The following is a 27,417-nucleotide window of genomic DNA, read 5'->3' as shown; positions in this document are numbered from 1 at the left end:
CTAAATGATATAGATGCCACAACTCAGGGGACTTAGGAGTTTAAAAGGCTGTGTTTATGCCAATTAAAAATATTTACTCAGGTATTTGAAATGATTAATTTTCTTAAGCTTAATAATCCACCCCAAAGAACTGTTAAACTGTGGGGAAATTGGGGAAACAATATGACTTTGGTTTGTTGACATGCATCGGCCATGAACCCTAGTATGTCTAATTGATTAGTATCAACATATTTGGGTGAATTATATCTAGTAAAGCTGTTTTGCATCACGTTGGTATAACGATTACCTAGTTCAATCAAACTAGTTCCCTGAATATTAATAGACATTCATAACTACTTATACAACTGAACAGTGGTGCATAATACAGCAAGGTCAGGAAAAGATTTCATTAAATTGACATTTTTTGTTGATTACAAAACTTTTTTATTGAATTATAATTTCCATAGACAAAAATAAAAGCTGTGCCAATTTTTGTTTTACCAGGAAGAATTGTCAGCCTAAATCCAAAGACCATCATTCAGTCAAAGAACCACTTGAATCTATCTCTCTCTGTACTTTACAAAATATACAAGACTATGATTAGGCTGCAGCATCAGTAGCATGTAAATAGATGACAGAAGGAAAGAAAATAGAATCAAAACATCTTCAAACAAAAATTAACGTATTTCTTGTTCAGTATTTCTTCTAAACTGAAAATAAATTACACTTTTTAAAAATAGAGGTATAATTGAATGGACTGCAAGCGAGTGAAATATTTGACCACGAGTGGCAGATTATACTTACAGACCTGAATATAGGTCCTGCAAGATTTGTCCCTCATATGTTAAATTGTTCCTCAAAAAAGTGAAAGTCAACAAAATATATATTTTTGAAATATATGCGATTCATTCAACAAAATCAGTTGACATATCAATCGTGTGGTGACATTGACTGATGCCATTGCTTCAAGCACGTTCATTGCAGAGAAAGACTTCCTAACTTCTGTATAGGTGATTTCTGAGAGAAGGAATTCATAATCTTGCTCGTCATCAATTAATAAACGTTTTCTACAGGCAAAAAATACAACTGAAAAAACTTCAACATCAGCAGTGAACGGAGGAACAGAACAAGCTAGGAGGCCCACGCATGTCACCAGCAGGGGGAAAGAGGTGCTTCGAACTTGGCTAAAACTACTTGGCAATATGGGCAATATTGCCGAAATATATAAACATTATATATGAAATATTATATATATATATATATATATATATTATAGAAAGATTAAATATATATACATATAGAAATATTAAATATTATATATATAGTATGTATATATTTAAATATTGAATATGATATAATATTTTTTTTATTATTGCACTGCTTTAGGAATATTTATAGCAAACATTAACACATAACTCTGCCTTCCAACAGAATAAGGCAATCCACAGCTTCTAGAAAGGCATAAGTGGTCAAATAGTACTAAAATCTCAAACTGAAAATATAATGTAAAGAAAAAAAGAAATCTGTAAAAAATATGACATATATACTTAGAAATATATTATGGCACAAGCTCTGTAAATTATACCGGCATCAGTTGCAACGATCATTTTGAAATCAAGGCGATGTTTTTGAAAGGTAAACAATTTAGGGTAATTCTTTTTTTATCGTGTTAAGGACATGACAAAGAAATAGATCATGTTAAATTATAGCGTTGTGTTCAAACGATCTAGAAGTATGCAATCACATACATAAATGTATATCAATTAATATTAAATATATAAAGACGTGCATCCAGCTTAAGAAATCCCTTCACCGTGTGACGTCCTAAATGGTTTGATCGCCAGTAGCCTCCCTACTTTCAACTTCGTATTTTACAGAAAGCGATATCAAACGGAAAAACAAAAAGATTTCAATGTAAAAAAATAACAACAAACAAAATTAAATAACCTCAAAAGCGAAATCTGACTAAAGCTGCCCTTTTTGGCAGTGTCAGTCTATGGCCCCAGTTCGTGAAGCTGTAGGTGAACTTTACAGTGTTTCTCTTCCAGTAAAGCACAGAAAGGTGCTTTTAAAACATCATGCCATGAGCTCTCGACAGAAGACGGACCCCGAGGCGTTGTGGCAAACGGGATTAACGTTGTGGTACGGTCAGCAGGGGAGTTGTTAGCCTGTGGGATTCGACATGCCCCCCCTGCGTCTTATGGTGCTCCGCAGGCACTCTTGGAGGGGCTCACTGCTGGGAGAGAGCCAGGGATCGGCTCTGAATCGTCCCCAGGCGGCCGTTCACGTGCACCGTCTTCACCGGAGCGGCGATCTGTACGACGGAGACACACGGACACAGACACTAACTTTTTAGCGACGATTTAGCTGACGACAAATAGGAATACAATGCGACGAAAGGGGCGTCTTTAGATTTCAAAACATTAAAATAACTCAGTTCTTTTTTAACACTCTATAACGATAGGGGGCCATTAACCAGCACTATCTAGCATCTACAAATGTTTATTAAAGTTTCATTAATTATAAGTCCATCTTTAATAAAAAGCTTATCAATTAATGTTTTTTTTAATGTTGAGATGTCTTTTATCTAAAAGTTGATTCATGAATTGCAATGTTTGAAAACGATATCGCCTGTGATGGGGAAGATCCTTCCAGCTTTCCCTCATTAAACCCTCAAAAATTTCAACATTTTACTGCATTCCACGTGCATTAATGTGGCCCCCTTATTAAAGGCTGAAGTGCATTCAATCAGCCACAGACCCTCCGCAGTATTAGACCCACATTACGGCCCTGTGTCAGGGAGCCTGGGTACGAACAGAGCTGGTTTTCCCCCAGCTGTTGTGCCTCGTCAGGGGCCATCGCCATGACGCATTGACCACGGTCTAAGGTGAGGCTCTGGGACAGCAGATGTAACACAGCTGCCAGTTTCCCACAGAATACAGCGATACTGTTTCAAATCTCACCACGTCTCTCTCGCTCTCTGACGCTGTTGTGGTCGAAGTCTCTCTGTTTGTCTGGTTGTTGTTTTTTTCGTCTCTCTCCCTGATCAGAGGTCACGCGCGTGATGACAATAAAAACTGTTAAACAGATGTAAATGATTACGATAGGGGCGCCTCAGGGTCATGGGAAACGTCATTAAACATTGAACGCAAACAATGTCGGCCGACACAATCTAGGAAACAAATCGATGAAAATAACAGAACGGTTTGCCGTTTGGTTCCCCGACTTTACAGTTGGATTGGAATAAATAATAACAAAGATGGACAACATGCGTTCAACTGTTCAACTTGTGGTGTCCATGGTAACTGATAGTTTTGAGTGAAGTGTGCTCCCAATACAGGCACTGTGTGATAAGAATACCTCAATTGATCCATGAGAACTTCTCCTCGACGGGAGAGTGATATAGCAACGAAGAGGCTAAGGGAGGCTCTCTATTGAAGGGATGTACAGCAAAACAAAAACAACGCGAGTTGAATTCCTCGGCTTTGCCACCTTTGATGATTTCAGTCGGAAGACGTGAATATACTTCAAACGATGCCAGGCGTTTAGGAGGAATTACACGGGGAGGCAGGAAGATGTGATAGGCGAGTGGGATCTTTGCCCGAGGGGGGGGGGGGGGGGGGGGGGGGGGGGGAGAGAATAAGAGCAGAGAACTCATATAAAACAGGCAGGCCGCTCCCGTTATCAATACACCTGTTTCCGAACAGCGATGTTGGGGAGATCAATGTTCCCCGACATCGCTGTCGTAAATCAACATTATTGATTATCTGTAATCTATTCACAGCGCCAAAGACAACAATAGAACAATTAGAATCGATCTAACGTTCTCATTCATCTTTACTTTTCGCTTCTCTTCTTTTCCTGCAAAGCCCCTTGGGACCTGAAGGAAGCCGCCATCATTAAAAAAAAAAAAAAAAAAATACATTTTAGATATATATTCTTTTTTTTAAGATGTATTTTTGAAGGTTTTCCCATTTTGTTGTGAGCGAGTAAGACATGAAGGTATGGGAGAGAGAGGAGAGGACGTGCAGCAGAGGGCTATGTGCAGGAATCATACCCCGACTTGGTCGCGGTGAGGCCTGGGCCTTAATGGTACGCTCAATAACCGCCTCTATCTACTATATTTTAACTGTTTTGTTTGCCTCTGGCTATTAAAAGTACAGCTTGACGTCTAATGGGCTCTTTATGGTTCCACGTTCACGCAACGCAATGACCACGCAGACGCTTCAACGCCGTCGTGAACCTTTATGGTTCTGCGTCGGGGTCACAGCCCCTTGACAGAAGTTTACGATGTTTCGGGAGGCACATGTCCGGCCTTTGCGGTGGACACAAGGAGGGTCCGCAAGGGCGTAAGGGGTCCGTAACCCCCTTGCGTTGCATGATCGTGGAGCCATAAAGAGCCCTTAACACAGCACCGTCGAGCCCTCAGACGACAGGAGCCGCACCAGTTACCTTCTTCAGGTTCCCGACGGCCGAGCCCGACCGAATGGCCTCCATCATGGCCTCTCTGGCCGCCGCCGGGTCACCCCGGGGGTCCCCGGCCCCCGACCCCCCGCGCCGGAGCTGGGGGGGCATGGCAGGAGGTCCCGTCGGGGGCGGTGGTGGAGGAGGAGGAGGAGACAGGCCGAAGCCTGACGGAGGAGGAGGAGGAGAGAGGCCGTAGCTTGATGGATGAGGAGGAGGCGTTGGGGAGAGGGGACGTGAAGGTCTGGTTATGGAGACGGCAGGATGCTGCTCTGCAGAGGAGGACTTCCTGATGCCCTGCAGCTCGTGAGCTGCCAGGGACTTGGTCTGTGGAGAGGAGATAGGAGAGGAGAGAGGAGAGGAGAGAGGAGAGAGTAAAGGAGTGAGGAGAGGGGAGAGGGGAGAAGAGAGAGGAGAGAGTAAAGGAGTGAGGAGAGAAAAGAGAGGAGAGGAGAGGAGAGAAGAGAGAGGAGAGGAGAGAAGAGGAGAGAAGAGAGGATGGAGGAGAGAAGAGAGGAGAGTAAAGGAGAGAGGAGAGAGGAGAGGAGAGAAGAGAGGAGAGAGTAAAGGAGTGAGGAGAGGGGAGAAGAGAGAGGAGAGGAAAGAAGAAAGAGGAGAGGAGATGAGAGAAGAGAGGAGAGAGGATGGAGGAGAGAAGAGAGGAGAGTAAAGGAGAGAGGAGAGAGGAGAGGAGAGAAGAGAGAGTAAAGGAGAGAGGAGAGAGGAGAGGAGAGAGCGGAGTGAGCAGAGGAGAGAGAGGAAAGAAGATAGGAGGAGCGGAGAGAGAGGAGAGAGGAGAGAGTAGAGAGGAGAGGAGAGGAGAGAGAGGAGAGGAGAGAGGAGAGGAGAGAAGAGAGAGTAAAGGAGAGAGGAGAGAGGAGAGGAGAGAGCGGAGTGAGCAGAGGAGAGAGAGGAAAGAAGATAGGAGGAGCGGAGAGAGAGGAGAGAGGAGAGAGTAGAGAGGAGAGGAGAGGAGAGAGAGGAGAGGAGAGAGGAGATAGGAGAGAGGAGAGGAGAAAGGAGCCACACGACACGTCAGTCTATAGGCTTGGTTGGAATTTATCCGAAATACCTTTACTGTAATTTCTGACTAATACACAAAAAAAGAAACTTCATTGCAACTCGATGCATTATATCATTCTCCATACTGAACTTGGTCTTTTTGCTCCCCTCTCTGGGACAAACCGGAGCAGCCTTCATCAGATTTAGTCACGATGCATTCCAGGGATTCCAGGGCTGGTCAGAAACCTTTTAGCGCTGAACCGCAACTGGCCCTCTGCTGCAGCGGCACATTTCCGGCCCCTTTTCTTCCACTTCTCAGCAAACCACAGCCCGCAGTCACCATGGAGGGCAGGGGAGGAACAGTGTGCTGCAGGCATAACCAGACTCCCCGTGGTGCTACCTCGCTAGGACGCTCTGAGGCGTTCTGCCTCGTCATGGTCGCTGCTTTAGACTGACTCACAACAGGTGAGGTTCCCCAGGACATTCGTCCCCATCCAACGCAGGATTCGAACGCGGACAAAGTTGGGGGATGATAGTAGTTGGGCTGACAATGCTGATGCTTATTAAGAGTAAACACTTGAACTCCTTTGGCGAAACTTAAAGGAGACATATTATGGTGTTTTCCCAACAAGTAAACATAGTATTTTAAGCGTCTTAGAGTACTATATTAAGCGCAATATAAATTAAATTTATTATTATTATTATTTGAGTTCCAGTTGAGTTAGCTGGAAATAGCTTTTAGGGCAAAAAAATCTCACCTACCGCTATTCCCCTCTGTTTCAGTCCCTTCAGAATCAGCTGATTCTGGTGTCTGTAGCTTAAATGCAAATGAGCTGCTGCCCATTGACCAATGAGCTGTCACTGAACCACAGCATGGACGAAAATTGTTGCTGTTTGCGGACTCCAGGAGTTCTCTATCTATGTAATATAGTATAATAATAATAATAATATTATATATGGTTATTTATATAATACTATATCTAATATTACGGCCAAAATCAATGTGCGCCTCGGATGATGAATCATAAATCGTACTTCCACAACAAGTAAAGACTTGTCGTGGGGGATATCTCGTCCATGGTTGAGAAGAATTGGGGAAAAGGAACTTTGGCCTTCGCTCTCTGAAGTCCATGAACCGTGACATGGAGGAGAAAGGGATTGTACTCCGGGAGCTGAGCTGCCGGACTGCCGCCTAGCTCCCCGCGCCGTCGAAGCCGTCCGGCTGCGGCGGCAGTACGGCAGCTCAGCTCTGGGAGTTCAATCCCTTTCTCCACCATGCCTCCTCCTCCTGACTGCCGCCGGCAGTCCGGCAACTCCGGCGGGGGGAGCTCGGTGGCAGTCCGGCAGAGAAGGGGATGTACTCCCAGAGCTGAGCTGCCGCTGAGTTCCCTCTGTCGGAGCTGCTCGTCCGCTGGTCCACAAAATCTTGGCTATGCTCTGATTGGAGGGGGGTGGGGAAGTAATATTCAACTGTGCCCCCTTCTTACGCAGGAGGGGTTGACGAAACTGACTCGCTCGTTTGGGAACGGCAGGCGGGGTACTTTCAGAAATGCATATCTCACTCAAAATATCATGTATGGACTTTTTCAAAGTTTGTATGCGTGCACTAGAGACCCACTAGAGACCCAAAACAACACCCCCAGTCCTCATCACCATCACCCCAAAGTGTTGTTTTAATAATATGTCCCCTTTAACAATTTTCAATTGTTGTAAAAAACTATTGACACATAATATTTATTTTGAAAATCATAAAATATATATATTAATGCACATTTTGAATCCACCAAAAAAGCCCAAAATGTATTATCTGGGGAAGGGGACTGGGGGACAAGAGACTGAAAGGAAATTGGGGTGAGTTTTACCTGTGTGAGCCTTTAGTTTTATATTATCAGCAGTAGAAGGGGGTGAGTGTTACCGGTCTGAGCCTTTAGTTGTATATCATCAGCAGTAAGGGGTTGAGTTTTAGCGGTCTGAGCCTTTAGTTTTATATCATCAGCAGTAAGGGGGTGAGTGTTACCGGTCTGAGCCTTTAGTTTTATATCATAAGCAGTAAGGGGGTGAGTGTTACCGGTCTGAGCCTTTAGTTTTATATCATCAGCAGTAAGGGGTTGAGTTTTAGCGGTCTGAGCCTTTAGTTTTATATCATCAGCAGTAAGGGGGTGAGTGTTACCGGTCTGAGCCTCCCACTGCTGGCCGTGGCCCTGATGGCGGACAGCAGAGCGGACCTCTCGCTGTCGTCCTCAGCCTGGGACGGCCTCTTCTTCAGACCACCGGGGGCAGTGCCTGGAGTCTGGGGTCAGAGAGCAGGAGGCACTCAGTCTGGATTCATTAGGTCCCATACGTTACAACCAGGCTGTGTGTAACTTTGACTTGATCCCTTTGACCGCTAAAGACCAGGGTACCATAGCTAGGACACACACACACACACACACACACACACACACACACACACACACACACACACACACACAGAGAGTAAGAACACAGACACAAACACATTTAGGACACACACACACAGAGTAAGGACACACACACACACACAGTAAGGACACACACACACACACACACACACACACACACACACACACACACACACACACACACACACACACACACACACACACACACACACACACACACACACACACACACACACAGAATAAGGACACAGACACAAACACAGTTGGGACACACACACACACACACACACACACACACGCACACACACACACTATAAGCTATTCACACGTGAAGGAATGAACCGCACCTTCTTCAGCCGGTCTCGTCCCCCGGTCTGGATGGCGTCCATCAGGTCGTTGTGGAGACAGGGCTCCTGTTGGACGGGTTTGGACGTCACCTTCTTGAACTTCTTCACCGGCCCGAACAGACCTCCGGCGGGCGGGAGGGCGGAAGGCTCCGGTCTGTCCGCCAGCACCGGATAGGTTGAGGTGGTGGTGGTGGTGGTCACCACTGGGGTGTTCTGAACACAAACATATATATAAATATACACGCATGTATAATATTTGCCTATGTTTAGGCAAATACACAAATGATATTTAGTAGGTAAAATAATATATAATTATGAGTTATGAGTATGCAGCTGATGATGATCATTGATCATATTGCATTGCAACATATTGCATTTAATATTCAATGTATAAATATAAACAACAGCAAATATACAAATGATATACAGTACTTATAATTCGTCAATATACATTTTATTGTTACTAAATCTACACAATATAACTTATAACACCCGAAGCATCACTCACATTAACTTGAACTATGGGTGCTGGCACGTGGGCGCCCGTCCCCTGTTTGGGGGGGCGCGCCTGGTTCTGGCCGGCGTGGCTCGGCCCTGGGTCCGGTGCCTCGCTGTGCACGCTCTGACTCCTGCTGTCCCCGGCCGTCCCTCTGCCCGGGGCGGGGCTCACCACCGGCCAGCTGCTGACCCTCTTGGTGTCCGGGGCGTTGAGGCTTACTCTGGAGAAGCTGGAGCTCCCGACGAGCCTCCCTCCTCCGCCCCACTTCGCTTCTCCGGTCGTCTCTGTGGCGATGCGGTCGGGGTGGCTCATGGACCTGGTGGGTCCGGGGGACCGCGGTGGCCCCGGGCCGACGGGCCCCCCCCTCTGGTCGCCGTCGCACGAAGGCAGGGTGGACGCCCGTGGGATCACCTGCATGGACCGGCCCCCTCTCTGGAAGCTCGACTGGGCGTTCCTCTGCAGGGGTTCCAGGCCGTGGGCGGGGCCTTCTGGTTTGGCGTACTTCGAGATGGCGGAAGCCACGTACTGGCTGGACGTCCTCCTGGACGGTCGGAGGAAGGACAGGTCTCTCTGTGGGTTGGGTTGGTAAGAATAGGCCGGTACGGAGGCACTGCCCGGCGTCTCCTCCAAGATGATCACCTTTTGCTCCGACTCCTTCTGTACTTCGGCGGCCTCCTTGGTCGCCGTGGCAGCGGCTCTCCTCTCTTGAGGCTTCGCCACCAGGGAAGGCTCACGTCTTACCGGGTGTGTGTTTCTCAGGTCTTCCGGTTTCTTAGCGTGTCTCGAGGTTTCGGGGGAGGCTGGATACACCGTCTTCTTCGGCTCCCCGCTGTCTTGTCGTTCGGACGAACTCCAGAAGGCTTTGGCCTGGCCCAGGAGCGGAGAGCGCTCCTCCGTGTCCCCCCCCGCCCCCGACGTCGGACCGACGGCCCCGGACGCCGCTCTGAGGGCCCCGGGCTTCTGCCACACGCCGGTCTGCACCATGTTCCCCTGCTCGTCGATCTTGATGGCGCCCGCGGTGCCCACGGTGCTGCCCGCCTGCGGCGTGACGGCCGCGGGCGAGTGTTTCGGGGGAACCACGGTGAAGGTCTTCAGGCCGAAGCGCGAGGTGGAGCTCTGGGTGATCTTGCTCTGTGACACGGAGGCCGAGTAGGCTGAGATGACGTCCGTGTTGAGGTGGGGCCTGTAGACGGGGAACTCCCCCACGTCCTCCTTCCCGTTCACGGACGGCGTCCTGCGAGTGTTCGGCGGGAGGTCGTTCTCTTTGCCGACGGGAGGGCTAGCTTTGACGCCGGCGTTCTCGCTGGGACGCGATTTCGCCGCTTCCCTGACGCCGCCTGTCTTGGCGTTGGCTTCTCGCTGCGTCAGCTTGTTCTCGGATTTGACCGCACTGCTCGCTGTGTGCCCCGCCGCGGAGGCTACATACGCCGCGGCCGGCGGTGGTCGTTTAGCGACGTCACTGACACGCTTGGTAGGGCCTCCGTCCCTACAAGCGTTGTTGTTCTGGTTGTGGGCTTTGTCCCCGGACTGCTGAGCAGCGTTCAGAGCTAGAGTGGCCAGGAAGAGATTTTAAATCAATGTGAACAATAAATGGTAAGTTGTAAAAGGACTGCATTTGGTTATTTGGTTATTTTTCAGCGCCTTTCCAACCAGTGGCCACTCAAAGCGCTTTACAATATTGCCTAACATTCGCCCATTCTTGCACACATTCACACACCAACGGCGGAGTCAGCCATGCAAGGCGTCAGCCAGCTCGTCGGGAGCAGTTAGGCTGAGGTGCCTTCCTCAGGGACACCTCGACACTCTAGGGGGAGCCAGGGAATCGAACTAGCAACCTTCCGGCTACCAGCCAACCCGCCCTACCTCCTGAGCCACATGCCACCCCGAAAATAACCCATAAGGATTGTGTTCAAGGTATATTTTTGTGTAATTTAGCCAATCGCAACATCCCCGGCAAAAGAAAACTACAAAATGACAATGCATTAAAAAGTATAGACATATGATAATTCCAAGTATTTTTGTACCATTATTGACATTTGACGTTTTCCGCGGCGACGTCTTGGTGACACCGTCAGTGACCGTGTTTCCATAGTCCTCCGGTAGATCTATAGCGGTGACTGGGACCAGGTCCACAACAGTGACAGGCACTCCGTGGACGTCTGTGGGGAAGGCATAGCGATACTCTTTTGGCGTGACGGCCTCCGTACGGCTAATGTCTGGAATACATAACAGATTAACAAGGTTATTGGTTAATGCACTGCAATAAATCATGCTTATAAAAAGTCATGCTCCGAGCATGTTGCCTGTCTTTAATTATCCGTCTTCAAATGATTGCCGAGAATGCTCTTGTTGGGTTCTACATCGTCTCAAAGCTGTGTGATGCAAAGGTCTTTGAGACACGGTGATGAAATACCAGACATAAATCAAACTCAGACTGAACTCGAAAGTCCTTTGAGATGTTCAATGCCCTCCAACTATGAAAAAAAACATCACACTCAGGAATGGAGTTGAACTATAAAAAAGAGAATTTATAGTTCATGTAAAATATACGAGCCCCCAGATATATGACTGATGTATGGACATTTTGATGGGATGCAACATATGTTATGTTTGACTCATGGATTAACACATGTGAACACACGGCAATCACAACCACATATCATGTGGAATTATGGGAACGGTGAAGCAGCGATTAAGTCCAATGGACATTTTTTAAATGACTAATTTACTATAGAAAATACATCATTAACCTGTTCATCTTTTTGATCTCCCCAGGACATAAGATTTAGCATGAAGACTAATAACTAGAAGGTACCGTTTAATTCAGCGTCAAAGTCGGCCAGGGTCTTGTTGAGTTCAGCGGTGAGCTCGGGGTCCTCTTCGTAGGCGTCCATCCTGCTGCCTGCTTTATCCTTCAGGCTTATGCCCATTGGTCTGCAGGGGACAGTTTGACAAAGGTCATTCAAATGATTCAGTTTCACACCTATACACATGAGCACACACATCCCAATAGCCTCATAATGTTTGAAAAGAAAAATATATTAGAGCTGTCAAGCGATTAAAATATTTAATCGTGATTAATCGCATTAATGTCATAGTTAACTCTAATTAATCGCGATTAATCGCAAATTCTTTTTCTATGCTAAATATCCCTTGATTTTTTTGTCCCATAATTCTTCTCATTTTAATTCTCTTATTAACATGGTGAAGTGCATCGGCTTGCCTTGTGCAAATGATTTTTTATTGATAACAACATTGGCATATACACTGATCAAAACAGGACGATACAAAAAAAGAGCCTATAGTGCAATTAAACGACTGCTTTGAACAAATGTCATTTGAACATAGCAGTCAGGCTACTGCTTCTTTGTTTTGAGCCAAAGAAAAAAAAAAAAAAAAAGTTTTTTTTTTTTTTTTTTTTATAAAATAATTGCGTTAATCGCGCGATAAAAAATTTAACGCCGTTAAATTTGGGTTGCGTTAACGCCGTTAATAACTGACAGCTCTAATATATATATATATATAGTAAAGACAATATTTAAGATCAGAAAAAAATTAAAAAATCTTACTAGCTATACAAGTTTTCTTTAATTTGATGAGTTAGTTCACAGGTTACACGTGAAAATCAGCATTTATGTCTCTAACCTACAGGCTAAATACACAGTTAAGTAAGTATGTGGAAATATTGTTCACAACAACCTTTTGCATTCAGCGATACCGTACTAGCTATAATCAGGATTGATCATTAGGAGATCCCAACAGAATCATTTAGCCTTCACGTCTTGAGCAACATTACCACTCGATCGACGTTTAAACACCTATGATATTGGCATTGGAGCATGACCATTAAAATCCTTGTCCATAAAGCGATCACTAGCTCGGAGCTCGCGGTTGTTTCCCCGCTGGCCAGCTCCTCCGAGCTCTGCTCCCAGGTCTCCGACGCATCAGACATAATAAATAACACCCGGAGCGCCAGATAAAACACGGCATCTGCCTCTGAGAGGAACTTGGAGCGGCTGACTTTTTCCTTAACAGCTCTCAGAAATTGGGGGCTTCTGTGTCTTTCCTGGAAGGCAGAGGGGGGGGGGGGGGGGGGGGGGGGGGGTCGCTGTGGATGCTTTAGGTCCGTATGAGTCAAGTGCTCATTGATCTAGGATCAGTTTTCTGGATGATATACACGCTTTGGGTTCACCGCAGCTCTTAAGGAAAAATAATAATCGTGTTACGAAATCCGTTTTTTTTTATTTTTTTTCACCATTGAATGGACGCCTAGACCCATAACTGTGAAATCCCAGTGCTCAGGAGCACGCCAGCCGCGAGGGCCCCCCTTCAGATTCAGCACGCTGGAAGAAGAAGTGCTCTCGGCCAGTTACTGCTGGCAGACGATTAAACTCCTGTGGGAAAGCGTCTTTGATGGCAGACGTGCCGGGTTAACCGAAATGCACAAATACGTCTTGTTTTTAACGTTGCCATATTTGGCGCCGATTCCCAAGCGAAGTACAACCCAGACGTTGGATATCCCCGAATGCAGTATCTGGTTCACTGATTTATGATTGGCCTGTTTCTCAAAACAGTTCAAGGAGTAGGATTTTAGCAAGGTCGTTCTTTGTAAGTATTGGTAATACACTTCACACTGAGCGCAGCGCTTGTGGAGCCATCAGGCTCTGAGTTACAGTGTGTTGAACGCCAAACGTATCACATGCATGTCACATCCATACGGTGTGAGATATGTTTTAGGGATGTAAAGCCAGGTTTCTGCAATACATCCAGTTATACATCGAGTACAGGACGCTACGTGCAGAGGGACGGAGACGGATGCCTGCTGGGAAACACTGTGGGGAATTCAGATGACTAACAGTGAGGTTGACCCCAGTGAATCACAAGAGGCTCACGGGAGGGACAGGCCCACCCAACCACCCATGCACACCCACACCCACACACACAGCGCCTCACTCCCAAAATGTGTTTGCAATCACCCCTGGAAGACGGATGAAAATGGGACGTCAGGTGTGGAGGTGTGTTCGTGTGCAATTGATAAACTTGGAGAGTCTTCCTCGCACCTCTTCATTCATGTGCAGGATGCTGTGCTTTTGATGCCGTTTCTCAGCGTTCTCATCATTCACTATGTTCACGCTCTTTACGTCATTCTCATTATTGGCTATGGTAATGCTCTTTACCTCACTCTCAATATTCACTCTTTTCACAATCTTTACGTCATTCACTATGGTAACGCTCTTTATGTTATTGTCATTATTCGCCATGCTCACGATCTTTACGTAATTCTCATCCATGGCAACGCTCCTAACATCATTTTCATCAGCTCTTTTGTTAATCTATAAATGACCAACGACTTATTGACAGACCCAATCTGTCACAGAAGCTTCCCTATTCCTCTGTAGTGTGGAAGTCTGCCAACCACTTTCTCCACAACTCCAATGGAGCCCTTCAAGAGTTCCCATGTCACCCCTGTCCGTCTGTGTGTGTCCTCCTGTCTGTCCCCTGGTCTGTACCTGTGTCTGGACCCCCAGGTTGCACACCCTTCGTCGCTGTCGCTGGAGACATCCTTTATGGGTCCGAGGGGTCTCCCTCCATCTCCTCTCCCGTGCATGGTCTTGTCCGGGGAGGCGGGCTGCGTCCCCCACGGGGAGCCCGCCGTGCCGCAGTCCTCCGCCTCCCCCATGCCCTCGGAGGCGGCGTAGCCCTGGTCGGGCAGGCTGCTGCTGCCGCTGCTGCTCCCCAGGGAGAGGGTCTCGTCCTCGGGTGCGCTTCGGCCGGCGCCCCCCCCCTGCGGAAGTCTGGGGCATGGTAGAGAGTGGAGCCAGGCTGGGAGAGGAAGACACAAAACCCCAAAAAATAAATCTAATTTATTTATTTTTGTAGCTTTGTTAATGGATAGGGGGGGAAGGGGGGTGTTGTGGAACACAGGTTTTTCATTAGTCCATGCATTTCCCTTCGGATTAATCAAGCTTTCTCTGTTGTATCAAGAGTGCTACATCTTCATCTTCAAGCCAAGTCTCATGCCATCCAAATCCATTGATTTGTCCCAGGTTTCTTGAATGCTACATGGAGAACCGGGAAGGTATTTAGTATTCTTTGTATGCTTCAGTAGTATTAAGAGCTTTTTGACTTAGCCAAAGTTAATAACTAATCATAGCATTGCTTTGTAATGGCTGGAAAGGCACAGGACATGTGGCAGGCAAAAGGATTAATCAGAAAGTTAGGAGAGGAAGATCGCATTCCAGTTGATTTAAGACACACACACACACACACACACACACACACACACACACACACACACACACACACACAAAATCTAAATTGCACCCAAGTGCGAGCCAAACGAACAAAGTGCACAACCCACTTTTGGGTTTGGAACAGTGAGGCGTTTTCAAGACGGGTGGCGAGCAATAGTGTCAACAAAAAACAATTTAATTTGACTTCATAATGTTAGTGTGTCAACCATGATGCATCGGGTGGCCGCTGCACGTACTCCTTACCAACCCTCTCATCTCCTGCATACAGTCATGCTCTGGTGGGTCCTGCGGTCTCTGTTGAGCCCACGCAGTCCGACATCAACCGTATTTCACTGCATTACAATAAAGGCCGGGGTATTACAGGCCACTGTGGTGCGGCCTTTCATGATAAGCGACAAGCGCTTCACGGCGATGGGGAGAGCGGGAAACCTCAGTCAAACATGACTGTTTACCTCAATGTGTTTGCGGCCGGCTTGGGTGCATGCAATTTTGTCTCGGTGTGGCTTCAGGAGGTCCCATGAGGACGCAGTACGTGAGTGTGTCATTGTGCATGCATGTGCAAGTTTGTGCACAGATACGATGACACTGTGATCCTGAGATTTCGTATGTGCACGGGTTGCACATATAGTGGTCTGATAAACACTTACATGCATTTTACAATGTTCAATAAAAAAATGTAATTATTCTATTGATTAAAAAATATAAAACTCTTCATGGATGTGTGCATAAGGTGAGTCAACAGATGAGGGTGAGTGAGTGTGTGTTTAGTGTGACTGAGGATGTGTGGTGTGGGTCGCTGTGCTGGGCCTGTCAAAGTGCGGGGAGACAGCCAGTTCCAGCCAATGTGGTCATGACTCACAGGGTTGTCCTCCCTGTTCCTTCCCAAAGAAATGCCTGAGCCATGCTAGCTACAGCCACAGCCAGGAAACACATGCACATGCACACAGTTGAACGCGCACACACACACACACACACACACACACACACACACACACACACACACACACACACACACACACACACACACACACACACACACACACACACACACACACACACACACACACAAAGACATCTGAAGTCCAGGGTGAACACGTCCAGGGTGAACACACCCATGCACTCACGCATGCACATGTGCGACTCTTATTTGCCAAGACTGTATACATACACATGTGGACTACTAGAGATAGCAACACAGGCAAGAATAACTGCACAGCCGCATGCATGCATCTGTGTATGCACGCACGCATGCACAAACACACATTTGTCGAACTGTACTCAATTAAAAAAGGAAACATCTCAGCCTGCATATTCACCATCAATTCACTTTTGCACCATGCTAGCCAGGTTAAACAAACGCACAGACCAAACACACACACATAACTATCCATAGTACATGTAGTACATGCACATAAGTCAAAACGCTCTCCTCAACACACACACACACGTTTCACATCCATGTTAACCAATCAAAACCACGGCATCAACTGTTAACTAAATATCATGCCAGTTTCAAATTGAACTCCAAATATCCTTTATATGCTTTCATAAAAATCTTTATTGAAAAAATTATCAAACGCAATCAAATCTTATTTTGTATATTAGACAATGAGACACATTCTTCCTCAAACGCATTCCCTTATCAAAGGCTTAACATTTCCCTTACATCTGCAAATCAATGTCTTAGAACCTAGATAACAATAATAACTATTTAAATAAAAAGACGCAGAAAACCAAACACCTAAAAAGCTAAAGGTTTAAACATATAAATAAAACATTTCAGTCAGTTATACTGACATATTACTTAGAATATTTACTCAACCAAAATCACACTTTTTTTTAAGAACTCCACCACCGAAAATCAAGACTTGACAAAAAGCGAATTGTAAGCATGAGAAAGATATCGTCTTTAACATGAAACCCTAATCATTATAGGGCTTGATTTTCCCATGGATTGAGCCGTATGCAATCGATGAAGCTCACCTTCTCCTACGGTGTATGAAACACATGTGGTAGCCTCAACAATGCAGGACATGGGTTGATACATCTACGCTCTACAGAGTGGACTGAAGGCACCATGCACCCAGGTCTCTGGTTTCAAAGCTGAAAACGTACGTCCACAGATCCTGTTCAGCTATGGATCTGTGGAGATCACTGCACCAGAGTATTGAGCGTTGCGTATCGCATGGCCCTGGCCTTCATAACCTCACCCCGTCTATCACTCCTCGATCATGGCTGAGATCAATGCACCCTCCCCCCCTCCACCCCCTGGGGTTCAGATCCTCAGTTCCCGCCATGGGAGCCTTCTGACCAACGTACCGTGTTACCTTCGCGGACCCCGCCCTTGCGCCCCTCAGTCGGCGGCCCCCCAACATACACAACCCACTGGTGACACACAACCACACAAAAACAAACACAAGTTGTAGCATCCTGGTCTGTCGCAATTTTGTTACTAGCATGAAACACAATTATAAAAGCAAATACAGTGATATAGACATTGGACAGTTCAACGTGAGGCTGTCAGAGCTGGCGAGGAAGAAGAGGAAGTGAAGATCCAGAGCAATGGTGGAAGTAGAAGCGAAGGTAGCGGATAAGAGAGACAGAGAGGAAAGGGGAGAAAGAGAGAGGAAAGGGGAGAGAGAGAGAGGAGAGAGAGTAGGGGGAGGGGAGAGAAGACAGAGGAGAGAAGACAGAGGAGAGAAGACAGAGAGAGAAGACAGAGAGAGAGAGAGAGAGAGAGAGAGAGAGAGAGAGAGAGAGAGAGAGAGAGAGAGAGAGCAAAGGGGACTGAGGAGAGGAGAGAGGGTTAAAGAGAGAGAGAGACGGAGAGGAATAGAAAGATCAATCGGGAAGGGTTTCAGGAGCGCTTGGAGCGTAGACGGACAGGTCCACAGCAGTACACTAGAGGAACAGTTTGGGGTGGGAGGGAGGGAGGGGAAGAGAAAGAAGGAAAAAACATGAGAAAGCATACAGCACAGTGAGACTTTAACTGAGTGAGACTGGGAAGGAGAGAAACAGCCATAATGACCCAGGCAGTGCTAATACTATAAGCATCAAACTGAGCCTCACAGAATAGCCCCCCCAGCATTACGGGCCTGAAGAGTTTAATCCCACAGGCCTCATGGGTGTCTTTGATGTGAGATTTGCCATAAATGTCTTCATGGGAATGCACTGGTGTGATACCTAATAAGGAGCATGTGTAATGGGTGGTTGTGATTCACAGCTCCACGCTACATAAACGGCAAACAGATTCACAAAGATTTCCCATTCGTTATTCAGCGGTTGTTACTTAACCGCTTCGTAGCGCAAAAAAGCCTCGCTCATGCAGAGCTAACCTAAAACATGACGGACGACAATACGAGTTCACCGCACCACACTGCTCCCAATGGTTTACAATCGCATCGGAGCCCAACCTCTGTAGCAACAACCATATGGATTCTGATCACACACAGCGACCAGAGCAGCAGCCGTAACGCGTTCAATACGGTTGGATCCAGGATGAAAGAGGGGGTCATTGGGATCAGAGTTGCCTTCTGACCTACTGGACGGCAGTGGCTGTAGCGTGGCGCTGCAGGGGAGGATAGCTATGGATGTGGAGCACCTCCATTCTCACAGGGGAGACACCAACAGGCTCACAGAGACCCAGCCAGGGGGGCCTGTTGGAGATCTGGGACACTAATGCCTTCTGCACGCACGCACGCACGCACACACACACACACACACAGGCAGGCGCACATGCGCGTGCGCACACACACACACACACACACACACACACACACACACACACACACACACACACACACACACACACACACACACACACACACACACACACACACACACACACACACACACACACCTACCAGTTTGATATAGCAATTATGGGGGATACAAACCTGTCAGAATTGAGGAGCGCACGCACACACGCACACACACACACACACGCACACATCAACCCTTACACACACACACACACAAACACCCACACCCACGTAAGAGAACAGAAAAACACAAGAAAGAAACTTCAGGTTTGCGAAGAGAAGAGATCTCCAGAAGAGAGGAACGATCAGAGCGCCGCTCGCATTCCCAATGAGCGGCCAAGGTGGAAACCAGGAAGAGCCAGACAGAGAAACGGAAAGCATCGGAAGAGGGAGGTGGAGGGGACGCGGAAAGGAAGGAGGAAGACGAAGGAGGGAGGGCGCAGAACAAAGGACAGAGCCCAACCGTCGCTCCCATCATGCAAACACCTACACTGCGTGGCTGAGGCCACCTTCTCCACCACCTCTCTCTCCTCCACCTCTCTCTCCTCCACCTCTCTCTCCTGTCTCTCCGTCTCCCCGGCCCGACGGCGGGGGGGCCCTGTGTGGGAGGGTGGGGAGGGGCTAGGCAGGGGGAGGGAGGGCGGGTGCTGGGGGTCGGACATCAGGCGTGGGGGGCTGGCACGGGCGGGTTTGGGCGGGATCGGCCCGTAGGCAGCGTCTGGGAGGAGAGACAGTGGGCGCCCGGCCCCCTGGTGTTTAATGTGGGAAGTGCGGGGAACCGCGTGGGGAAGGGGGGGTGCACACGACGGATGGAAGACATATGGGGCACGGACACAGAGACCAGCGTTCCCGACCTCACACCGTCCTGCGCTGATGAGAACATGGTGCCGCTGACTTTGTGTGCCTGTGTGCCTGTGTGCGTGTGTGTGTGTGTGTGTGTGTGTGTGTGTGTGTGTGTGTGTGTGTGTGTGGACTCTTAACTGCTAAACAGTGTGAGACCGCCAGGGTTTGTTTACACGTGTGTATCCTCAAATATCCGTTTTAGAATGTAATTAGAGGGACGGGCACAATACGAGTAGTGCTAGAAAGCACACTATAAAACATAGTGACAATAGCATTGGCCTTAAACATGGGGAAGGAGCACATCATATAGTAGAATGCACACTAGGGATGCACCGAATATTCGGCCACCGAACATGTTCGGCCGAAAATGGCCCAAAACATAATATTCGGTTTCGGCCGAAGGAGTAAAAAGGCTGAAGATAATACGCCGAACATATTTTATTTTTTTAAACTTAATTTTTTTTTTTCATTTATTTAAAGGTACATTCTTCTTAAATTCTTGCTATAATGTTAGAAAACGTTCAGTATTAAATAAATATTTTGTATCAAATTTGTAATTGATTTCTTTTATAGAAAAGCAAGACAAAAAAAAGGACATTTAATTGTTTGATTTATGCAATGGTGAAAAATAAAGCAAAATGAATGAAAAACATTAAAAAGACACATTCGGTTTCGGCCAACTGTTTCAGTATATTCGGTTTCGGCCAAGAATTTTCATTTCGGTGCATCCCTAATGCGCGCACGCACACACACACACACACACACACACACACACACACACACACACACACACACACACACACACACACACACACACACACACACACACACACACACACACACACACACACACACACACACACGTTGTGTGCCTTGCTCAAGCAGACGAAAACCGATTCCGGCAACCCGACTAGGTTGCCAGGCAACACCTGCGTCACCCTGTTGCGCTTCGGTTGCCCTCGACTACGAAAAGTGGATGTGAAGTGCTAGCGACGCGGGACACCGAAAGGACCCGTGGCCAAAGTCTCGCGGCCGTGTGATGTGTCGGGGTGTTGCGTCTGACTCAGCGGCTGCTGGTGTGTATGCTTCTCCCTATCTCCGCTGTCTGATAGCAGGAGGCAGAGGGGGGGGGGGGGGAGTGGGGCCTGCATCATCCACACACGGCCTTGGCTGTTGCGTCAGCTCAGAGCATGCGGATGCATGAGCGTGAGGATGTGCGTACGCAGACACACACACATACGCTCACACATATACACACACACGACACACTTAGAGGCGCATCGTGTTCATATACAGAGTAGGTCAAAGAGCTCAACTAAATGATGCTGTGCAATTTTTCAACCCATACATGGTGACTTATTTGAGACAACAGTACTTGTTCCGGAATCGATTTACATTTTAGGAAATGCAATTGTTACACACCATCTTGCATCGAGGTTGAAAGCTCTTGAGCCGAGTCTGTGACTTGCACATCTCAACATGTACGCAGGTAGACAAGTCTACAGCCTTGTGGTGAGTCTTGCTCACGCCTCACAGACCAGCGGATTATGCATGCTCAGACCAACACATGACGGACTGGCCGTTGGTATTCAGCAGTGTCAGGGGAGAGGCTGGAGCCTTTACCAGCCTTCTGCTGACTGCACTGGCCTGTCCACCTCTCCTCCACTCAAACTGCCCCCTTAAAACTGCTTCTCTGCATCCTTTCCATTCTCCCTCCCTCATGAAGCCCATTGTTGGCAATCTGCACGCTTGTGACGTCCACCCAACATCCCATCGCTTTCTCTCACACGCTCTGAATGTCTCTCTCCCCCTCTAAATCTCCCTCTCCCTCTCTCACTCACTCTCTGTTGTCTTTCCCACCCTATGAAAATACACCCAGCTGGGTGTCAACGGATGATCCAGAGTATGGCTGCGTCAATACAAATGTTTCACTGCATGTTTGTGTTCTGTGAAATATGAAAATGTTGATAGTTGCAGTGTTTCAAAATGTCCTCGTGTGTTTTCTAGTGCAAGTTGACGTGGAACAACGGGCCAAAAGTTCTGGGAGCGAGGTAGTATCGACATTACAGATAAGTGAGGAGTATTATCCTTGAACATATGTGTTTTGTATTATTGTTCAGTCGTATGAACTAGGGATGTCCAGATCGGATATCGGAGGGGGGAAAGAAATATGATCCGATCCGCGAAGCGTGTCACGTGAACAATAGTCGTCTATTAGGCGCAAAGGCATGATAGCTACCGCATGAGAGCATGAGAGCTGACATCGGTATCGGAAGGGAAAAAGTGTTTTCGGGACATTCTTAGTGTGAACCCATTCAAGACCCGGTCGGGTCACGGATCCATAAATCATATCAACATATCTCCACGCATATTTACCGACGGCGCTGTGTCGGTTGTTCTCCGTCGCGTTCATCCTCAGCTCCACCAGCGACCCTCTCTGAGCCAGGTCGGCCCCCGACAGGCGCTTCACCTGGCTGTCGGCCGACTCCACAGAGACCTCCGTCCGGCTGCTGGCGGCGCTGGAGCTGATGCTGCTGCTGCTGCTGGTGGTGGTGGTGGCGGCGGCGGTGGTGACGGCGGGCTGAACGCGTGTAAGCCCCGCCCCCGGCGCGTAGCTGGCCACGCTGGTGTCACTGAGCGACCCGCTGCGGAGGGAGACGTTGGAGGCGTCCACCTCGCTGTCGGACTCCGCCTCGGGACTCCGCCCGCACTCGGAGGAGGAGCTGGAGTCCTGGGCGGTCAGGCTGCCCCCCGTGGTGGTGCTGGGGGCCGGGGAGCTGGTGGCCGAGGAGGGGCAGCTGGAGGTGAGGCTGGGCGTGGGCGTGGGGGCCGGAGCCGCAGGGGGGGGCGCCGTAGAGGGGGCCGCGGGCGGGGTCACCTTGGTGCGGGCGATGGGGGTGGGCGCCGGGGTGCTGTCGCGGGTGGGCGTGGCCGAGGAGTCGTCCAGGGAGGTCGTGGCCGAGCTCTCCGAGGTAGGGGGCGCGGCCGGGGCTTTTCGTTTCCTCAGCATGCTGTCGGTGCCGAGGCCCATCTGGAGAGAGAGAGAGAGAGAGAGAGAGAGAGAGAGAGAGAGAGAGAGAGAGAGAGAGAGAGAGAGAGAGAGAGAGAGAGAGAGAGATTTTAATCTGTGTGAAACTAAGACTGTGTGTCCGACCCATAAATCAACCTGTAACCGCCAGGGCTGAGGTAGAGTGCAGCACTACTAACTAATTAAATTGAGTGGTGCTTTGGCAGCAGTCTGGCTCTTCAAACCAGGGCACTGCCAACGCAAATTAGCCTACAGGAGCACATCTTATAGCTGGCAGAAAGTCAGCGAAAACTACAAGCATGGCAGATTTGACATACTTGCCACCGTCATCAATACTTACTGTGGTATCTCTTAATCAGTGCGGAGAGCACACCGTTCAATCAAAGTCAAAGGTGGTTGGCAACGCTGATTTCAACGAATTGAGTAGGAATTCAGAGAAAACTCTGAATGGGCTGGGTTGGTGCCATAAACAAGGCATTCGGTTGGTGCCATGACATCAAGATTATGATGATTAACCGGTAAGTGTGTTGAAAGATTAATTTGCCTTTGGTCTTTTGAGCAGCAATGTTCTTAAAGGGGATTTTGCGGGAATAAACTGGGGTGAAAGGCAAATGTGTTCTCGATTGTTGGCTATTTACAGGAAAACTCCTATTTCCAAAATCATTCTTGGTCCAAAAGGACTAATGCTAACAATTCATTTCATTCATTGGTCTGATTGGTCTGAATGCGACTGTAATGTGCTGTAAAATGGGCATTGTAGTCTTTTTGGGGAATATCAACCCGAAAAATGCATACCCTGAACACCATAGGGAAAGGATCCTTCCAAGAGAAATACAACTTTTCTCTTTCCCTTCCGCAAGATATGGTCGGTTTGTTGATGTGTCTCACCAAGTCTTTGTCAAGAAGACCTTTTTCGCTCTGACACCTCACAAGAACTGAGTTGTTGCAGGTAGAAAACAGAAGAGACGTGAGATATAATCCAAAAGTGAGCAAAAACAAGCACTTTAGATAGAAAAATTAGGTCCCAGGGTGAAAAATAGGGGAGTTGTCGTTGAAGGAGTGCTAATTACACAGAGTGAGTGAGTAAGAGAAAGACCTCGTTTAAAGTATTTCCCCCCCGATGTCGTACCAGCTTTGTGTCAGACCATCTTGTGTCCTCAGCGAGAGAAGTAGGTTAGCTCACGTGAACCCGGTTGAACCCAGTTGCGTGGCATGCCATGGAAATCCTCATGGTCCCCTACTGGTGTCTCCCCCACACACCCACCCACCCACCCACCTGTCCCTCACAGATCTCCCCCTCTCCCCCATTCATACATACATGAATAGACATCAGCGGATGTGGGCCAAAGTTGAAGCTGAAGTGGATGACTGACTCGGTTACCAATGGATGTGTGTGTGTGCGTGAATGCATGCATGCGTGTGCAAGTATGTGTGTATGATTGCATGTGTGTGTGAGTGTGTATGTGTGTGGCTGCATGTGTGTGTGTTCCCTGCAGAGTGAAACATAAGACTGCACCAAGACCCTTCTATGAAAGGACGAGAGATGGGGTCCACTCACACACATACCACAAACAAACAAACCCTCAATACACACACAGACCCACAGCACACTTTTAAAGAACAGCCCGTCTCATATCTCAAGCTGATTACGATGGGGGGTGGGGGCAGGGGGGGGGGGGTGGTTTTAGGGTTAAGTGTGTATTGCTCATAGGCTCTGACTGGCGCCAGGACTGGGAACACAGTGTGCTCAGGATGGCCCGAGAATAACACCAATATTATGTTACATCACCTCCAAGGCCGCCGACCCCGTAGCGCTCCAACAGGCTGGCGGCATCCCACCATGCTTTACTTTCCAACGCGTCGCACCATTTACAGCGGCGGTGGTTAGCAAGACAGAGCCGCGGTAACATTAGCTCTGGCTTCTGCTTTGCGCTGAAGACAATCCAAGAAAGAAAAAGATAGAGCTTTTTTTAATATTACAATCGAGGTCGCCCTTCCTTAAAGAGCCAAGCTCAGGCATGGTCGAGTGTGTCTAAGAATGAATCACTTCACATCGCTCCTATAAACAACACCAAGAGGAACCCTGGGTTATTCCTAACAAGGACGACCCCAGTGACGTCCACAGCCACCGGTGGAAGCCCCATTGTTCAGAGAATAATAGGCCGACCCCGAATGGAAATGACCATGCAACGTATGCATGGATGCATGCGTGTATGTATGGACGGGGCGGTCCGGCCTGTCCACTAGATGTTTCAGTGTAGGGTGTGACGGGCTGGGGGCCCCCTGACATGGGAGCATGTTGATCGGACAGGGCTGCCCATGCAACCACCGTGTGTGTGTATTGTATCGTATGTGTATAGAACGTGCATACAGAGAGTGTGTATAATATGTGTATAGAGGGCGTGCATGTGCGTGTGCGCGTGTGTGTGTGTGTGTGTGTGTGTGTGTGTGTGTGTGTGTGTGTGTGTGTGTGTGTGTGTGTGTGTGTGTGTGTGTGTGTGTGTGTGTGTGTGTGTGTGTGTACACATGCACTGTTTGTACAAATGCGTCTGTTTCGGCTAAATAAGGACAGCGGTAGGGGCAGACGAGAGTCCCCAGACCCGGTTCTACTGTACCACTAACCCATCCTTGGCAGGAAACCCTGTTGACCTCATCGTGTGCTTTGCCTACGATTACTGTGACATTATGCTGACATCAGCATGTTCACTTTTCTGTTAATAATGATCCAGCGTGGTGTCCATGATGTTTTAAGTATTGAGTATTAAAATGGCTCATTTTTAAATGGTGGTCGCTTAGCTTGTTCTTTTAACTTAAATGCACCAGAGTCTAGCCAAAATGCCTTTCAAACACCAAACTTACATTTTTGTTTGAAAATAAATAAGGTTGTATTCAAACCACACCTTTTCACGTCGAAGCTAGATCAACTTTGAATCAACATTAATTTTTTTAAATGGCAATCTCAAAGTCACACAAAGACTTCTCAGTCTATCTAAGTCAATGATGATTGAGATTGAGCCTATGGCCAATTGATAGAGGCCGTTGCCTTTGCAGTATTATGAATGTAATTTAATGGTTGCGCCGCTACTGCTATGCATTCATGGCTTCTTGTCCATCCCCCAGCTCAGATCCCCCACCCAGAGAGAGTGGCTGAGCTCACTCATTCTTCAACTCGCTCATGTGTGTGTTTGCGTGACGTGTTAGTGTGTACGCCAAAGATGGCGCCAAAGAGAATTAATTTCAGATAAAACATTTGGCCATCACTTGATTTAATTGATTGTTAACCAATTCACCACATCGTCAAATTAGATGTTCTGCCACATCCTGGTTGCAGGAGGACGTTCCCAAATGCATTTCTAGTAGTATTTCAAGTAAAACAGAGAAAGGAAAACTTTCCACCAGCGAAAAAAATCATGAAGCAACACATAGCACCTAAAGCCTTAAATCTTTCAGTTTTTCCTGGAAGTAATTGCTGGGAAGAAGTGGCACGGGGTGATTGATATGGAACACACAAAACGCACACTTTCAAAGTGCCCAGGGCCTTCAACGGAGCGGCTGTGACTGGTTTGAGACGCGGGCTGTTTTGACAGCTTCAAGTGAAAAGAACATTCTGCTCCTGCTGTAATTGAGGGCAGAGGGGTCGAACCCTATCCCTGGTCCCCTGAACGTGAGGTCAACGCATTCACGAGATGATCGAGTCTTCAGTGGTCTTCATTGTTCTGCGGGCGCAGCACGCTGATTGACGGCTCATGCGGTGTCTGAGCTCTGCTTCGGTTTAATGAAGACGTGACGGTTGCGTTCTTTTTACAGGAACACAATAGCTCACGAAAAGTGGCTTTGTTTTGACAGGGTGTTGTTATGAGTTGTACTTCTATGCTCGTCTGGGCTCAGCTGGCGCTGACAACGGTGAATTGCCCCACGTGTAACTTTAAACCTGTAACTTGCCTTGCCTGGACAGAATTAAGGTATTGTGGCACACACTAAAAACCAATCACTTTTTTTGGTTATGTTTTATCGTGTTTCATTGTGTCCCGGTGAACGAATCGTTTTGGACCAATATAATTAATAGTGTCTTCTTTTTATTAATTATGACTTGACAAAACGTATTCCACCCTATAGCTCAAATAAAAACGTACCCACCAGCCACACTGCACAGAAAACTGTCCATTCAAACCACATCAAATCATCAGTCGCCATCACAGCGTATTTCGTCACTTTGAATCGGTGACAAATGCATTTTCCACCTGATTCTCCCATCAGGCAGCGGTTTAAGCGAACGTACTCCAATCGCCCGGAAAACAGCTGATTTCCTTTGCGTAAGGACCGCGTGAAGAACCACTGATGCACGGTTGATCCGCAGTCACCGCACGCCGGTGAAAGTGCCCCGGGTTCTTTAACACAGTAGCAACGGCGTTATCAAGTGAAAGTGTCTCCGCAGAGCGCCATACCGGGAGCCGCAGCGAGGGTTGGGTTTCAAGGAAAGGGCTTGTGTGTTTGTTTTGGCAGACAGGGGCCTCCTCCTGTCTGTGTTCCAGGGCTGATCACGAACACTGTGTTTTGTTCTCAGCTAGCTGGGGAGGTGGGGGGGAGGAGGAGGAGACGGACATGGCCCTATCCCCGTAAACACTCCACCGACCCTGTGAAGCTGCTGCTGCTATCGGTTCATCGGTGACACTCGCGGTATACCTCTTCATTCCTCCCCTTTCGGATGGCTCTGGCGTAGCTCACTCGACTGGCTTTCCCTCAATTCACGAATCAAAATAATAAAAAAGACCTGACGGCGATTGGCATCGGCATGTCCCGTTGGACACCAATCTATTGCT

At 47.9% G+C, this 27,417-nt stretch overlaps 1 protein-coding gene across 7 annotated transcripts in view; it reads right to left on the bottom strand.

Moving 5' to 3' along the window:
• Nucleotides 1-399: 399 nt before the first annotated feature.
• cobl (cordon-bleu WH2 repeat protein) overlaps nucleotides 400-27,417 on the bottom strand; it is a 61,954-nt gene continuing 34,936 nt past the window's right edge. For 5 of the 7 annotated variants that reach the window (XM_030371507.1, XM_030371512.1, XM_030371508.1 and 2 more), the window contains 11 exons: nucleotides 21,946-22,600; nucleotides 19,217-19,444; nucleotides 14,222-14,534; nucleotides 11,527-11,645; nucleotides 10,736-10,927; nucleotides 8,721-10,258; nucleotides 8,213-8,425; nucleotides 7,616-7,735; nucleotides 4,432-4,770; nucleotides 3,821-3,859; nucleotides 400-2,293 (listed from right to left, as the gene is read on the bottom strand). In XM_030371507.1, coding sequence (XP_030227367.1) covers nucleotides 2,210-2,293; nucleotides 3,821-3,859; nucleotides 4,432-4,770; nucleotides 7,616-7,735; nucleotides 8,213-8,425; nucleotides 8,721-10,258; nucleotides 10,736-10,927; nucleotides 11,527-11,645; nucleotides 14,222-14,534; nucleotides 19,217-19,444; nucleotides 21,946-22,600 — 3,840 coding nt within the window. In that variant the 3' untranslated portion in view covers nucleotides 400-2,209. The remainder of the gene's footprint in view (nucleotides 2,294-3,820; nucleotides 3,860-4,431; nucleotides 4,771-7,615; nucleotides 7,736-8,212; nucleotides 8,426-8,720; nucleotides 10,259-10,735; nucleotides 10,928-11,526; nucleotides 11,646-14,221; nucleotides 14,535-19,216; nucleotides 19,445-21,945; nucleotides 22,601-27,417) is intronic. The other 2 variants (XM_030371511.1, XM_030371513.1) reach the window with 2 other exon arrangements.

The sequence above is a fragment of the Gadus morhua genome, chromosome 11 (genome assembly GCF_902167405.1).
Source record: "Gadus morhua chromosome 11, gadMor3.0, whole genome shotgun sequence".
NCBI lineage: Eukaryota > Metazoa > Chordata > Actinopteri > Gadiformes > Gadidae > Gadus > Gadus morhua.
Note: the sequence above shows the minus strand (reverse complement) of the source record. Positions and strands in the feature narration are given on the sequence as shown.